We start from the raw sequence: 14,068 nt of genomic DNA, 5'->3' as shown, positions 1-14,068 counted from the left end.
TTGCTATTTGAAAAAGATAAAAAAAATACTGTATAGTGTAGCAATTTATTTTGTTTGTTATAACTGTGAGCTACAAACTTTAACTTCGAACCACAAATTTGCCCACCACTGTGAATTGTAGATCAAGACAGCACAAAAGGACAATTGTACCATAAATAAGTTTGTCCCTCAAATCTGCCAAAGGCGATCAAATTTTGAACCAGGTAGAATAATTAAAGCATCTATGGAGTTAAGATTGATTCTTTCAAATCTGGTATCAGAAAAAATATTTTTAAGTGTTAACATATTACACTTTGGGAAACACACTATCTTCCTCCTTCTCTTCCTCCTTCTCTTCCTCCTTTCCTCTCTCATCTCTCACCATTCTCTTCCATCTTTTCTTATTCCTTCTATCTCTCTTTCCTCACTCTTCCCCCTTCACTTCCCTCTATCTCTCTTCCACCCTCATTCTTCCATTCCTCTCTCTCTCTCACTTTCTTTCTCTCCTACTCACTCCCTGTATTTCTCCCACCCACTCTCGTCCTCCTTCTCTTCCTCCCTCCATCCCTCCAGCTCTCTCCCTTTCTCCCTCTCTCCTTCCCTCTCTTCTTCCATGCTCTCTCTCTCTCTCTCCGTCCCTCCCTTCCTTCCTTTCTCTCTTCCTCCCAGCTACCTCTTCCTCTCCTTCTCTCTTTATATACCTCCCTCCCTTCCTCTCTCTCTCTCTGTCTCTCTTTCTCCCTCTCTTCATCCCCGTCTCTCCCTCCCTCCCTCCCTCTCTCTCTCCTTCCCTCTCTTCCTCCCTCCTACTTGCTCTATATACTTCTATGTATAGTTCTCTATCCCTCTCGATTGCCTATAAAAAGAAAAGCACACTGAGAAGTTTTCCTTCAGATGTGTTTTATTACAAGACAGATCAGTCTTTGGCTTGACTTCAAGAAGCTCCTTGCGAAGGTCCAAAATGTTGGGGAATAAAACACATTTAATGTGTAATGTCAGAGGCTGCAGTTCTCTTTATGGTATATTCCTTTATAAACTGCTTCCAGCCTTTCACAAAAAACACGGTGTGTGCATAGATAGATACATATATACACATCCAAATTTATAAAACATACCTCCCAACATTGTTGTGTAACAACATGGGGCCCATTGGGGCCATGCCATTTACACCAGGGGTGTGCTTATGGCCTCCAAATTGCTAGGAAGACCCCCAACCACCTTCATCCCCCCAAAATGACCCTCACCATGGTGAGCGGTGACACTTCTCAACTTCCCAGCAGACAAAGGTCCTGATTCTCAGGATTGTGGGACAGTCCCATGAAATTGGGACTTTCCCACCTAAAGCAGATACTTGGTGGTATAATAAAACTAGTATATATATATATATATATATATATATATATATATATATATATACACACACACACACACACATATAAGTTTCAGGAACTTGTCAGAACTTAAGATATTGGAACTACAGTTGTGATCATAGGGGGGAGATTTTCTCCTATGCACAGCAGACTTCCTGTCTGTAATGCTACTGAAGGGCATTACAGAAATGGTCTTACAACAGAGAACATTAACTTACACTGGCTAAATAGAAAATGTAACTAAAATGTCAAAATATCAAGTTCTGTCAAGATAGTAGCTCTTTTATAGAAGACAACTTGTATTATAGGTTTTCTGGTCATTTAAAGAGTTGTCAACTGAGATTGAAGCCTGTTTAGCATCTGCTACACTCTGCTGCTACACAGCTAATTCTGGGAGCCCGAACAGGCACCCACTTTTCACAAGGAGGGTGTAGTAGTGAGTATCATACTCACTTGCCAACTTTGGATTCTCCAGGGAAGCTCCAGGGAGAATGTGAGAAAGCGCCAAAGAACGCCACGATTCATGCCATTGCGCTGCAATGGAGCTAATATTTATTATTTTAAGTATGCAACTAAAACTTTTGAATATTGCAAATGATTTAATATATGAGCAACACATATTTAAGCTAAAGTCAGCCAAGATTGCCCTCTACAGAAATAGTCTTTAGAATACCAAAATTTACCAAACAGTCAGAATTCGCTCCTTCAAAGTTGTGATCAAATTGTACAGCAACTCAGGCTGGATCTGTAATTAAGCATATTGAATAGGAAAATGTAATCAATCGCAGAATTAAATAATAAAGTTACTTCATTCGGTTGTTAAACTGTTCTCTCCAATAGAATGTGAAGCCCACTTGGTCTATTGCAACCAGATGCATGTTATTGCATCCACTTGAATCCAGAAAGATTGAAACATCTGAATATTGTTTTGTAAATATTCCAAAAATGACAAACAATACCATTAACTGATAAGCTAGCAGTTTCTTGGACAGCTATATAATAATCTAGAAAGATTATTCATTTTTTGCATTATTGTGTTAATTCCGTCTAGAGAGGACCCCTCAGTAATAAACATTTCTGATGAAATGGCAAAAACATCTGTGTGGAAGACTCTGCTAATAACCTCAGAAAATGCAAAGACTAAGGAATCAAGCATTTCTTCTAAAAGGTTTTAATTTTTTTTCTTAGTAATTTTATCGTAATTTTTGTATCATTCTACTAAAGTAAAATATACATCGCTTGTAATCAATTAAGAAAATATCATTTTTTTTTGATTCAGTGATATTTCACACATAAAGAGCACAAATTTAAATGGATGTAAGACTGGGGCTCATTTAAAATTAGGAGCAAATCCAAATTTTCATCGGACTAAACCATGTTGTGATGCAAAGGGGGGCAGATATCATTTATTTTGCGCGCTGAAAAAATCCTGCCTGCTTTTGCATGCAGCACACAAACACTGGGCAGCATTATTTTTACACTGTGATTTAGGATTGAGCTAGGAAGTTCCCTTCCCATCTCTAAATCTGTTCGCACGTTTTCAATTTGCCCCCTGCAGTGCAACATGGTTTTGCCAAATGTGCAAAATTGCACGTTTGACCTGGATTTACTCCTAAATCTAAGTGAGACCCAAAGTCCAGAGACTGGACAGAGATTATTTTAAATAAATTACACGGTTTAGTCTATTTTGCTCTGATATCACTAGCTTGAATTTAATTGATTTTACTTAATTAATTAATTAATTTCATAAACAAGCTGCAAGAATTAAATAATATAAAATATGAATTATCATTGCACACTAATAAAGCAAACGCTGTAAAATGATCGTATGTAATAGAAGATGAATATGAAACATGTTGACTGTTTGAGACTGTTCATATTTGTGATACCATTTGTTTGTCCCAACAATTACATTATGTGTTTTTTTGCCTTATTTGTGTTAATTTAAACTTTCTTTGTTGTTTATTTTGTCCGTTTTGTTTTCATTGTTGCCAAAGACTTTCCTTTGGCTTACTGATGTTCTGTTTCAACAGTAGAGCAATCTTCAGCAATTGAGAACTAGCGATACCTTAATGCCTAGCTGGAGATTGATCATCCCTTCTGTTGAATACTGGTGTAAAATATTAATCATTCAGTAGCTGAATTTTAGTCTATTTAAATTTCAATCTACATATTGTAAAACAAGTATCAAAATAAAGTGAGTTACTATTTTTATTAAGCAACTTGTGATGTCTGCGTTGCAGTGACTCTATGAACAACTGTCATGTCTGGTTGTAGATCCCGTTAAAGAATGTCAGATGGCGGTAAACAATTAAAACGCATCACGATTTTGTTAAGAGACATTAGTCAATTGAAACATAAGTTTGTAGCAATTAGCCACAATCAGCAAACAGCTAATTAGCATGTTGGTTAATTTATTCAGTAATATACTGTATTTTACAGTACAGTATATAAATAAATTTGAATCCAATTTTTACAATACAGAGAAATGTTTTTTACTGTTGAAAATAGTTATTTTATTATATTAAAGGACCACTTGAGCCTAAAATGCAAGTGATTTTTTAAATAGCCGCTAATAACTACACCATATATATGTAAACTTTTCCATATATTGAGAGAACTTTACATATTTGACATTGTATATTTATCAGCCATTTCTGCAAAATGTGGCTAAACGAGCCTGACTGCAGTGTCCTCCTATGGGATTACTGACAGGGGGTTTCCAGTAAGTAGGAATCCCACCGCCTACGATCACAAATTGTTGGGGAAGATTTAATTCAACACAATCGGCCTGAGTCATTAAGGAGAGCAAAGCAAAGAAAAGGAGTAACTTTGCACCTTGGCAAAACCATGTTGCATTGGAGGGGAGGTAAATTTAAAATGCGATGGCAGATTTATATTTGGGATAGGACATGTCCTAGATCAACTTTAAATTTCAGTGTACAAATAAATCTATCAAGTATTTGTGTGCTACATGAAAAATCAGACAGTATTTAACTTATGTGCAAAATAAAAAATTAATTTGCACCCCTTGCATTGTAACATGGTTTTGTCCAGGAGAAAACTTGCTCATTTTTTTTGCTTTGCTTTCCATTATGAATCAGGCCCAATGTGTCTCTGGAAGAGTCCGTAGAGACACATTGATGTCTGCAAAGGAATCCCTGACTTTTTTTATCCTCGCTCCCTATAGAGGTGTACCGAAAAATGTGTACATACTGTAATAGGCAGATTTGTGATAGCTGCGGTGATGTCCGGCGGCACAGAGCGTTGACTTGAATCGCTCCCTATCTGTCATATATTTAGTTCTGATAAGCACCTCAAACCTTTAGATATTATATATTTAAAAGTTATTATATTATATATCAGGTAAATTGCATTTTAAGGTTAATGGTCCTGAAATATAAGGTAGTGGGCTGTAGTCAGTGTTACAAACCTAAAATAAGTTGAGGTTTTCCTGTATATTTTATTTATCAGGAATAGTTACGTGAGCAGATAACATCTTTCCAGTTATATTAATTACTAATTCTGAAGTTAACCTAAAAATGGCTATTTTTATCTTAGTGTGAACATAAAGGTTTTCCTTTTTTTTTTATTTATCTTTAGAAATAAAATGTAATCATCACAGTAAATAGTAAGATGATTAATACACAGTAGAAAATCCATAGTTGCTTGAAAGCATTGAAGTCTCACTTGACATATCAGTTAAGACAGAATATATTTGGAATTTAACAACGTTCAGTTTTTTTGCTTTCTTGTCCATTTGTGAATGTTATTATTTCAAGAGCATCATATTTCTAATCATTTAAACTTAGTAGCCATGTAAACATGCCCACACGCAACAATACAGCTTTATTAGACCTTTATAATCTCACCCCAATCAGATATAGTAGTGGATAAAGTTTACAATGGAGTTATATAATTTGTGGAATTACAGAGATGTACAATATCTATAACCTATTTAGTATATTGCCATGCTTTTTAGAACCAAGTTATGACAAACAATATATATATATTTCAAAATGCATGTACATAGATACATAGATACACCATCTGGTTCTACCGTTGGTGAGTCTCCTTCCATTATATATATTATTCAATGTTTTTCTGCCTATAGTGTATTTAAAGAACTGAAATTACTCATTAGAGCCCATGGCCTTGTATTCTATTAATGAGAGGGCTGATATTGAAGATCAAATACTGGTGTGCATATCACATGATCAAATACTGGTGTGCATATCACATGATCAAATACTGGTGTGCATATCACATGATCAAATACTGGTGTGCATATCACATGACCTCTTCCTTCTTGCTTCATAGGTTGTAAAATATCCATACTGAAAAGCAATATACACCAATGAAACGATACAAAAATGAACACACAAGAGAATAAAAAATACACATTAATAAAATCCCCATATACTACGCAAAAGCATAGCACATTAATAAATTGTATTACAATCATGTTTCAGTCTCTTGTAACCCAAAATATTGTTTACTGATCAAAATGAACGCATAGTCCAGATAACTCCAGTTATTTGGTCCAATTTATAATTGTAAACACGAGACACTTTTCTACATAACAACACTGATTCATACAGTACTTGGATACACTATATAACAAATAAGTAACATGGTACAAGTGTCCCAAGTGTGTTCTGACTCATAGTACATTCATTTGTCTTGTCATGTATCATTCAAGATCCGATCTGTTGCTATATGTTACAACATATTCTGCTAATTGCACCATGAATATATAAAATGGTCTTAATAATTGTCTGAAATAATTATAGATTGCACATCCATTATGACATTTAAGGGTATATTTACTAAACTGCGGGTTTGAAAAAGTGGAGATGTTGCCTATAGCAACCAATCAGATTCTAGTTACCAGTTATTTGGTACATTCTACAAAATGACAGCTAGAATCTGATTGGTTGCTATAGGCAACATCTACACTATTTTAAACCCGCAGTTTAGTAAATATACCTCTCAGTCTTTATTATTTTATACCAAGCACTGTGCATCTTCTAAGGAGTCATTTATGTTACACAACACATATCAGTTCAGCTGTCTTTGCTACATATAGTTGTGTTTGTGTACAATTATGTCATTGAACAATAATATAAGCAGCTCTGCATATATGTCAACGAATTTGGAGACACAGTGGAAAGATAAAGTAACACATTTAGTAAAAGGAGAGTATTGGTAAACCGATAACACAAAGTTGTGTGAAGGTGGAAATCCCATTTACACTGACAATGTCAGCTGTATGTGATAATAGGCATTTTCTTAATTCCTGTGCAAGCACAGCACTACTGTATTTAATTTGTTGCATATTACATTTTTATCATAAGCTCCCCTTCCTAATCACTGTAGAAGCTGATCCCTAAAGGTAAGATCGTGGCCCATGAATGCATCTACACTTGTGTACTTATTAACCCCTTGGATAACTAATGAGCCTGAGATGCATGCCTGCATATGCTTTGGTGACAATTCAGTCAACAATGGGTCAGTTTGGGAAAGCAAAAAAGAAATCAAATCAGACATTGATAGCTATACTTAAATATGTATACTTAATGATTTAAGGACTTTATAGGCTGAACCAATGAGAATACAGACTCACACAGTAATGTCATTAGCGCCTAGTGAGCTGATTGGCTGCATTCTAATTGGTTTAGCCCACAAAATGACCAGATACTTTAAAGTGAACCAGTTCCTCATGAATATAAGGCCGGTCTCATGATTATAAGTCAGACCTCATGAATATAAATCAGACCTCATGAATATAAATCAGACCTTATGAATATAAATCAGACCTCATGAATATAAGTCTGACCTCATAAATATAAGTCTGACCTCATGAATATAAGTCAGACCTCATGAATAAGTCAGGCAGTAAATCAGTGATGTCACTGGTTCCTAGTAAATTGATTGGTGATTTTAATTTGGGTGCCTCTACTGTGTGTAGATGAGAGGTCCACTTTAATGAAGCACTTAATTTTTTTACACTCTTTCAGTGTCAATTAGTTATTAGCATAATTCCTGAATTGTTCTTTTCAGATATAACAATAATAATTCAGTGTGCTGAAAGCACTAATTTGTATAGGTAAATTGTTTTAGCTTCGCTCATTTTTGAGTGCCTTACTATGTAAAGTGTACGAATCACACACCATTTTGGCACCACTTAGTATTTTTAAAATAGTAAATGAGGCCATAAAGAATTAAACATTTTGTCAAAATTTGCTTTCCTTTTTTGTTGTCCCAAAACATGGCATACTACTTGTAAATAACTGTACTTTTCTTTTGTAAGTAGTAATAATTCTGTGCACTTATAATCTAATAGAACTTTACAGCTTCTCTACTCCTCCTTGCTAATAACAGTATATTTCTATCAAGGCCCCTTGGCTTGTATTGGAATGGGGAACAGCTAGTACAATTGTGTTACTCACTGTGACATTCTGTGGATGGTGAAGAATACATGCCAATCTTTAAAACCATTTTTTTTACTTAGCTCGGGTTAATGCAACTTGAATAAGTGAATAAAGCAGAATAGTGCATATTCATAATGCACTAGTTTCAATTAAGTTGTGGGGGAACCAATGCACAAGTGCCTAAAATAGTATACAAATAATACATTCTTTTTTCCCCACTGTAGCTGTTATGCAGCCAGACAGATTGGTAAAGAGAACCACATGTCTTTATCTGGATCCCTCTTCCCATATGTTGCAGTGCAGTCTCATGATGTATAATTACATCCTTGGGGACCAGGTCTAACTCATTCTCAGTTACTCTGAAGCTGAGAGACCAGATCAAATATCCTTTCTGCTCTCAAACAATGATCCATACGTCCAGGACACATTTACATATCCTCGTCCATTTCACCCTATGATGAATATTCAGCTTCTGCTTTATTCACTTATTCAAAAGTGGTTTTAAAGATTGTCAGGTATTCTTCACCATCCACAGCATGTCACAGTGAGTACCACAGTCGTGTAGCAATTGACAGCTAGTGGCCTCATTGGAAGCCTTTGTGCTTTGCGAGTAGGCTTCAAATCTTATCTATAGAAATCTTGCCTCACATATGTGAGTATGTTGAGTTGTATGTATTTCATAATGCGTTCAACTCAAAAGCAGTAATATGTACATCAGGCGCACAAGTGTTCATATAAAATATAACAATGGTACACAACAGCATGCAAGTGTGTATACTTGTACCTAAACACAGTAGAGATGTGACTTGATACAGTTAGTAGTGAGTTGAAAAGTGGCATTACCGTATATGTACAAAGTGTAAGGAAGTCTCATATACTTAAGTAAGAATAGTATCCTCCATATCCAGTGTTTATGCCTTGTGCCACTGGCACACTTCAGGTGATGTACAACACCTTATTGCTTTTTAACTTTGCTTTTATTGTCAGGATGGGAAAGTAATTAATAACACTTTTCTTGTGACCCTAATGTTAAAGTAACAGAGACCAGCTCCCTACGCACATAAAAGAAAAAGACAGGTTGTGGGAGGAGTTTACACTCCTTCCACAGCCCAAATTGATGGACAGGTGACATTCCAACCTTGCCTTTAAAATTGAATTCTTTGCAGGTGCTCTGTTTAATTGCAAACACACCCTTGTAAGTTAAATCAGACTCTTTTTACTTTTATTTTGTCACACATATTCCAACCAGTATCTCTTTAGCTTAGGTGAACTCCTGTACAAATGTGTAACTCTATTTGCAGCCTTTCTCTGCAGATTGCTAGCTAAATCTTCTCTTTTAGAAGCCTGTGACAAACACCTCCCTTTGTCACACTTTAAAATTCAATGGGAATAATCTTTCCTGTAGTAGTCCAAATGGAAATGATAAATAAGTAATTCAAATAGATGTTCATGACTTACTATAATGTAGGCATGACTATAATGAAGGAAGTTTAATGAGCTGCAGAGGTCAGTATGCAAGCAGCCAATCAGAAGTGGCAGTAATCTGGTCTTCATCATGATCATGTACTTTTGCACTATCCCTCCAGTACCCGCAAGTGATACGCCTCCAAAGAGGCATATCTGGGGATACGTCCATGTCTAAATGTGTTGCATCTCTAGGGCGTACTACACTTAAGTAAACACATCCTTACTGTGCTCAGGTTACATTAGCCCGCCCCATTCCTCCTCTCCTAACGTAAGGGAACGTAAGTCTACGATATGCACAAACCTAGATGCGGACGCATTTTGTTGTGCATGTGTAGTACAGAAATGGGTATATTCATACAACAGAAATGGGCACACGCCCAATTTTTGGTAACTCAAAAGCTACTGAACTAGGCTGTGTACAACTTAAAGAACATAACAACTTCCTATTCCTCAGACATCCAGGCCAGTTGATTCCTTCCACCACTAGCATCTAATATCTCTAACATGTGGAATATCTCAGTTTGTCTATCTATGGAAATGAATGATTAAGACAATCTTAGTTCTAACAGTAAGCAGACACAAAATATATGGATATAATCAGCTTGTCGTTTGTATATGCAACTAAGTGTACCTGCTTGTGTGCATGCTGCACCTACTTTGCAAGAACCTAACATTTGTGACATATGCTTACAAAGTCTTCCTTCCAGCATCCATATTGATTTGCTTGCAGACTGTGATGCATCGCATGGCTAATATGTTGTTGTATAAACAGACCATTGCCTGTGTTAGACAAACCTTTTAAAGCGGACCCATCACCTACAAAAGTAGGCAACCATTTTGTGTGTGGAAACAAAATCCATCAGCATTCTGACTGGCAGTTTACTAGGAACTTGTGACATCACTTAAGTGATGCCACTAGTTCCTAATGAATTGATAGGCTGGATATTGGTTCCGCCCACAAAATGGCAGCTTCCATTGCCTCAGTCATGCCCTGAGTTATTTGAATACTTATAGGCTACATATTGGTTGAGCCCATAAAATCGCTGCCTTCACTGTGTGTAGAATACAGGTCCTCTTTAAAAGGTGCAAATGGACCCTTGCTTGACTAATGTATTTTATTTTTTCCCATTTATTTACAGCTCTGAATGCGAGATAGAGAAGGAAGTTGCCTCAGGGAAAGGTTTCGACATGGAGACATGTGTCTGACTTGCTCTTCAATCTATTTTTACAAGCAGATGAAAAGAATAAACTTGTTGTTCTGCGTGGGTTACTTGTACTGTAATTCATCACATCCATTAGCAGTGCAATATATAGCAGTGCAATATTTTTTTAACAAGTGTATTAGCTCATTTTGCTGTCAGAGGACTCGGAAATTAAACCTTTCTGGCAGAGGGGGATTTAATTACTGTAATTTTATTTTAACAAATTATGGATTTCATAGGTACTAATTTGCACTGTGGTTTGTTCACTGTGTTCACATATTGTATATTATTATTACAGTTCATATCAAGTCCAGTTACTGGTCTTAATGTGTCCCCATTGCCTAAACACAGGGGGCAGCCATTTTCTGGGATGTAATAATATTCATTAGAAAGCAGCCAATCATATCATTGGGTACTAGTGACATCGCCCAGGTATTATACAAGCCGTTATATCACTGGTTTCTAATGAACCAATAGGCTGTCTTCTCATGAATGTCGGTTCAGACCACAAGATGTTCCATTATCTTTAGGTGATAGGTACACTTTTAAGGATATTCTGGTTATGGTTCAAAACAACTCCCTCTCTTACTGTATAAGTTATTTCACATATTTATACTTAGGGGTATTTGGGTAGGGAGAAGAAGGTAATAATATTTTAAATGTAACGAAAAAAATAAATTGATTCATAGGTCCAAAGAGATTATTCCATTTTGGATGTTTAACCTGATTATATAACAATTATTCAACAGTTATTTAGTTATTGTAGATTAATCTACCATGACATAACACTAAATGGCCCAATCAATTCGTCCATCTTTTTTATCTCATCTCTATACCTATGAACTTTGAAAGAAAATATATTTAATAAAGGGGAATTATCACAATATAATTGTTAGATTAGTTGTGTACAATTGATTTAGCTTTGCAATTTATTCATTTAGAAAATAAATTACATTTAATATTTTGTTATTATTTTGTATGTTGGAAAAACAATTCTAATAACCCAGAATGATGTGTATGACAGTTCTAGGTCACTAAAATACTTTCACCTGCCTCTATACTGTATGAAATTATAACACAATAGGTCGCTGTGACAACTATCCTACCTATTTTGACAAGTGTGTAACAATACAGCGAAGCCTCATTTTTAGTATTTCCGGAAACCAGGAAAATTGGCACAAAATTTTGGAAAGTGTATAAATTTAACAAAAAACACAGCAAACTTTTAGCAAAATAAACAGTTTACTTTTAACATTTGCAATTGATCACAATTACTTATTGCATTAAACAATTTGGTTCCGCATATATAATATCTACACCTGGAATACTTTCTATGGAAATAAAATATTTGTGCAGTAAAATAAAATGTGTAACTTCCGGTAAAAAAAAAAAGAATTTATTATAATCTGAGCAAAGATATCCAATTCTCTATACAGTATGTGTAGTAGATCGGAAGTATTGCATTACTACAACATGAACTTTTATATTGTACTGTACACTTTCAGTAATACACAGCAAGAGAAAAAATATTATGCTGCACTATGACAGTACAAAATACTGTCTGGAAAAATTCATAGAAATATAGTGTAACATCAGGGATATGGGCCCATTGGAATGCATTAGGGAATGAATGAGGAATATGGTTTGACTCTATTTTCTAGAAATCTACACAACACTGACACAATATAAATCTTTGGGGTAAATGTATCAAGCTGAGAGTTTTCCGGCGGGTTTGAAAAAACAATCAGATTCTAGCTATCATTTATTTAGTACATTCTACAAACTGATAGCTAGAATCTGATTGGTTGCTATAGGCAACATCTCCACTTTTCAAACCCGCCGGAAAACTCTCAGCTTGAAACATTTACCCCTTTGTCTCTCACATAGGCTTCTATAGTGAGGCAGTACATAATTGTTTAGATGATGGCCAGCTTAGTGCTTTTCAAGAGACACAGCCAAGGACAGAAGAGTCCAACGACAGGCCCCATAGCCAAATTAGAGTTGAGGCCCGGTGATGCCGTTCTAGCCTCCCGTACTCTGCACCACTTCACATGCATTGGCAAAAGAGACCTCAACTCTTATTGTTTGAGAGCAGAGTGGGGGTTCTCAGAGGATTCCTGTGGCACCCTCACCTCCAGACTTCAAAGCGGGCACAACACAAGTGTTTTCACCACTGGACACAACTCTATGGCCAATAGTACATTTTGAAACCAAAACCGGTCTCAATGCCTCATGATGGTTGTAATACAGTAATACAGGAAATAATAGCGCAAAATAATTGTGTGCCAAGGTGAATATGTAATGTCATGTTAAACTATTTTCCATATAGATTTAATGTGAGTGTATATATATTATATATATATATATATATATATATATATATATATATATATATAATTTTTATTTATTTTTTCTTTGCACATTTATTGAAAATGTACCATTGGATAGGCAGCAAAGATATACTAATGTATACTCATCTTGTGCATTGGTATATACCGTAATTCCCTATGGCCAATAAAGTGCTCCCCAAGCACCATGCAAGGGCTGCCAGACGGTGCTCTCACTGCTTGGGGAGCAGAGGAGTGCTGGCTTCCTGGATTTTACTAAGGGTGAATCCTACATGACTTATATATTACCTGGCGCCCACAATGATGGAATGAAGTGTTGAGTGCATTTTTTCTTGTACTTTAAATGAGAATCCAGTGGTAAAAAATGTGCATTTTGGGGAGGGTTCCCTTTTTGGTATTTTTCTCCCAGCAAAAGTACTTGAGCTTTACACATTGTCAGAGATGATGGAAACCAGACATCAGTCTATACTTACTCCTTTTGCACCTTCTGGGGACACACATTGGAAATCGCGTTTTTAGGAGCATTTTTGTAGATTACATTTAATGAGTTTTTCTTTAAATTACCTATTGTGGCAAAATTTGGTGCCACAGCTCATTGAATAAAGGTCAAGCCCACCGGTGCCCCTTTCTCACACAGAACTGTAATCCACAATATTCCCTTACAATGCTTCTTCTCCCAGTTGTGCTCCAGTTGTTGTTACCTGGATGCTGTGCACTGGAGGGTATGTGATCCACTAGACTTTGGTTTACTGGATTCCCACCCTGGTGGCATCTTTGGCTGCAGTCCCTGCTTGGCCTACTGCCTGTGGGCTTTCTGAGACCAGAGATCGTAAGGACTTATCCGTTACCCATTTTAGGAGGGACCCAGAGATTTAGCCCCATGAGGAAGATAAACCTTCTCAGGGTCCCTGGTAATTGGTGATGTACGTTTTCCCTGTGTTTGTGTATTGTACCAGTTACGCTTGTGTATTGTGTTGTACAGTCTGCCAGGAGCCTTGTTGGCCAAATAAAAAACATTTTTATTTCTCCAGTAACTGTGTTTGGTTGTCATTACCACCCGGAGCGGTACCCAATTCCTTTTTTCCCAGTTAAGACTCATATGAGGGGCTGTAAGCTGATATAGGACCTTTGTAGAGTCTATTGTGACGCCTGAATGCAAAGGAAATTAGATTACGCTGAAAAGAAGTCAGTGAATTTAGAGGATGAAAAAAACAGAGCCCCATCAAGAAATGCAAAACGAACGTAATGTGAATTTTTATTTAAAAATG

At 36.2% G+C, this 14,068-nt stretch overlaps 1 protein-coding gene across 5 annotated transcripts in view; it reads left to right on the top strand.

Moving 5' to 3' along the window:
• SLC4A10 (solute carrier family 4 member 10) overlaps nucleotides 1–13,834 on the top strand; it is a 174,354-nt gene extending 160,520 nt beyond the window's left edge. For 3 of the 5 annotated variants that reach the window (XM_075180760.1, XM_075180759.1, XM_075180758.1), the window contains exons 24-25: nucleotides 2,401–2,517; nucleotides 10,390–13,834. In XM_075180760.1, coding sequence (XP_075036861.1) covers nucleotides 2,401–2,517; nucleotides 10,390–10,456 — 184 coding nt within the window. In that variant the 3' untranslated portion in view covers nucleotides 10,457–13,834. Of the gene's footprint in view, nucleotides 1–2,400; nucleotides 2,518–6,706; nucleotides 6,745–10,389 lie in introns of all 5 variants that reach the window. The other 2 variants (XM_075180761.1, XM_075180763.1) reach the window with 2 other exon arrangements.
• The last annotated feature ends 234 nt before the right edge of the window (nucleotides 13,835–14,068 follow it).

Source organism: Mixophyes fleayi, chromosome 7 (assembly GCF_038048845.1).
Source record: "Mixophyes fleayi isolate aMixFle1 chromosome 7, aMixFle1.hap1, whole genome shotgun sequence".
NCBI classification, from domain to species: domain Eukaryota; kingdom Metazoa; phylum Chordata; class Amphibia; order Anura; family Limnodynastidae; genus Mixophyes; species Mixophyes fleayi.
Note: the sequence above shows the minus strand (reverse complement) of the source record. Positions and strands in the feature narration are given on the sequence as shown.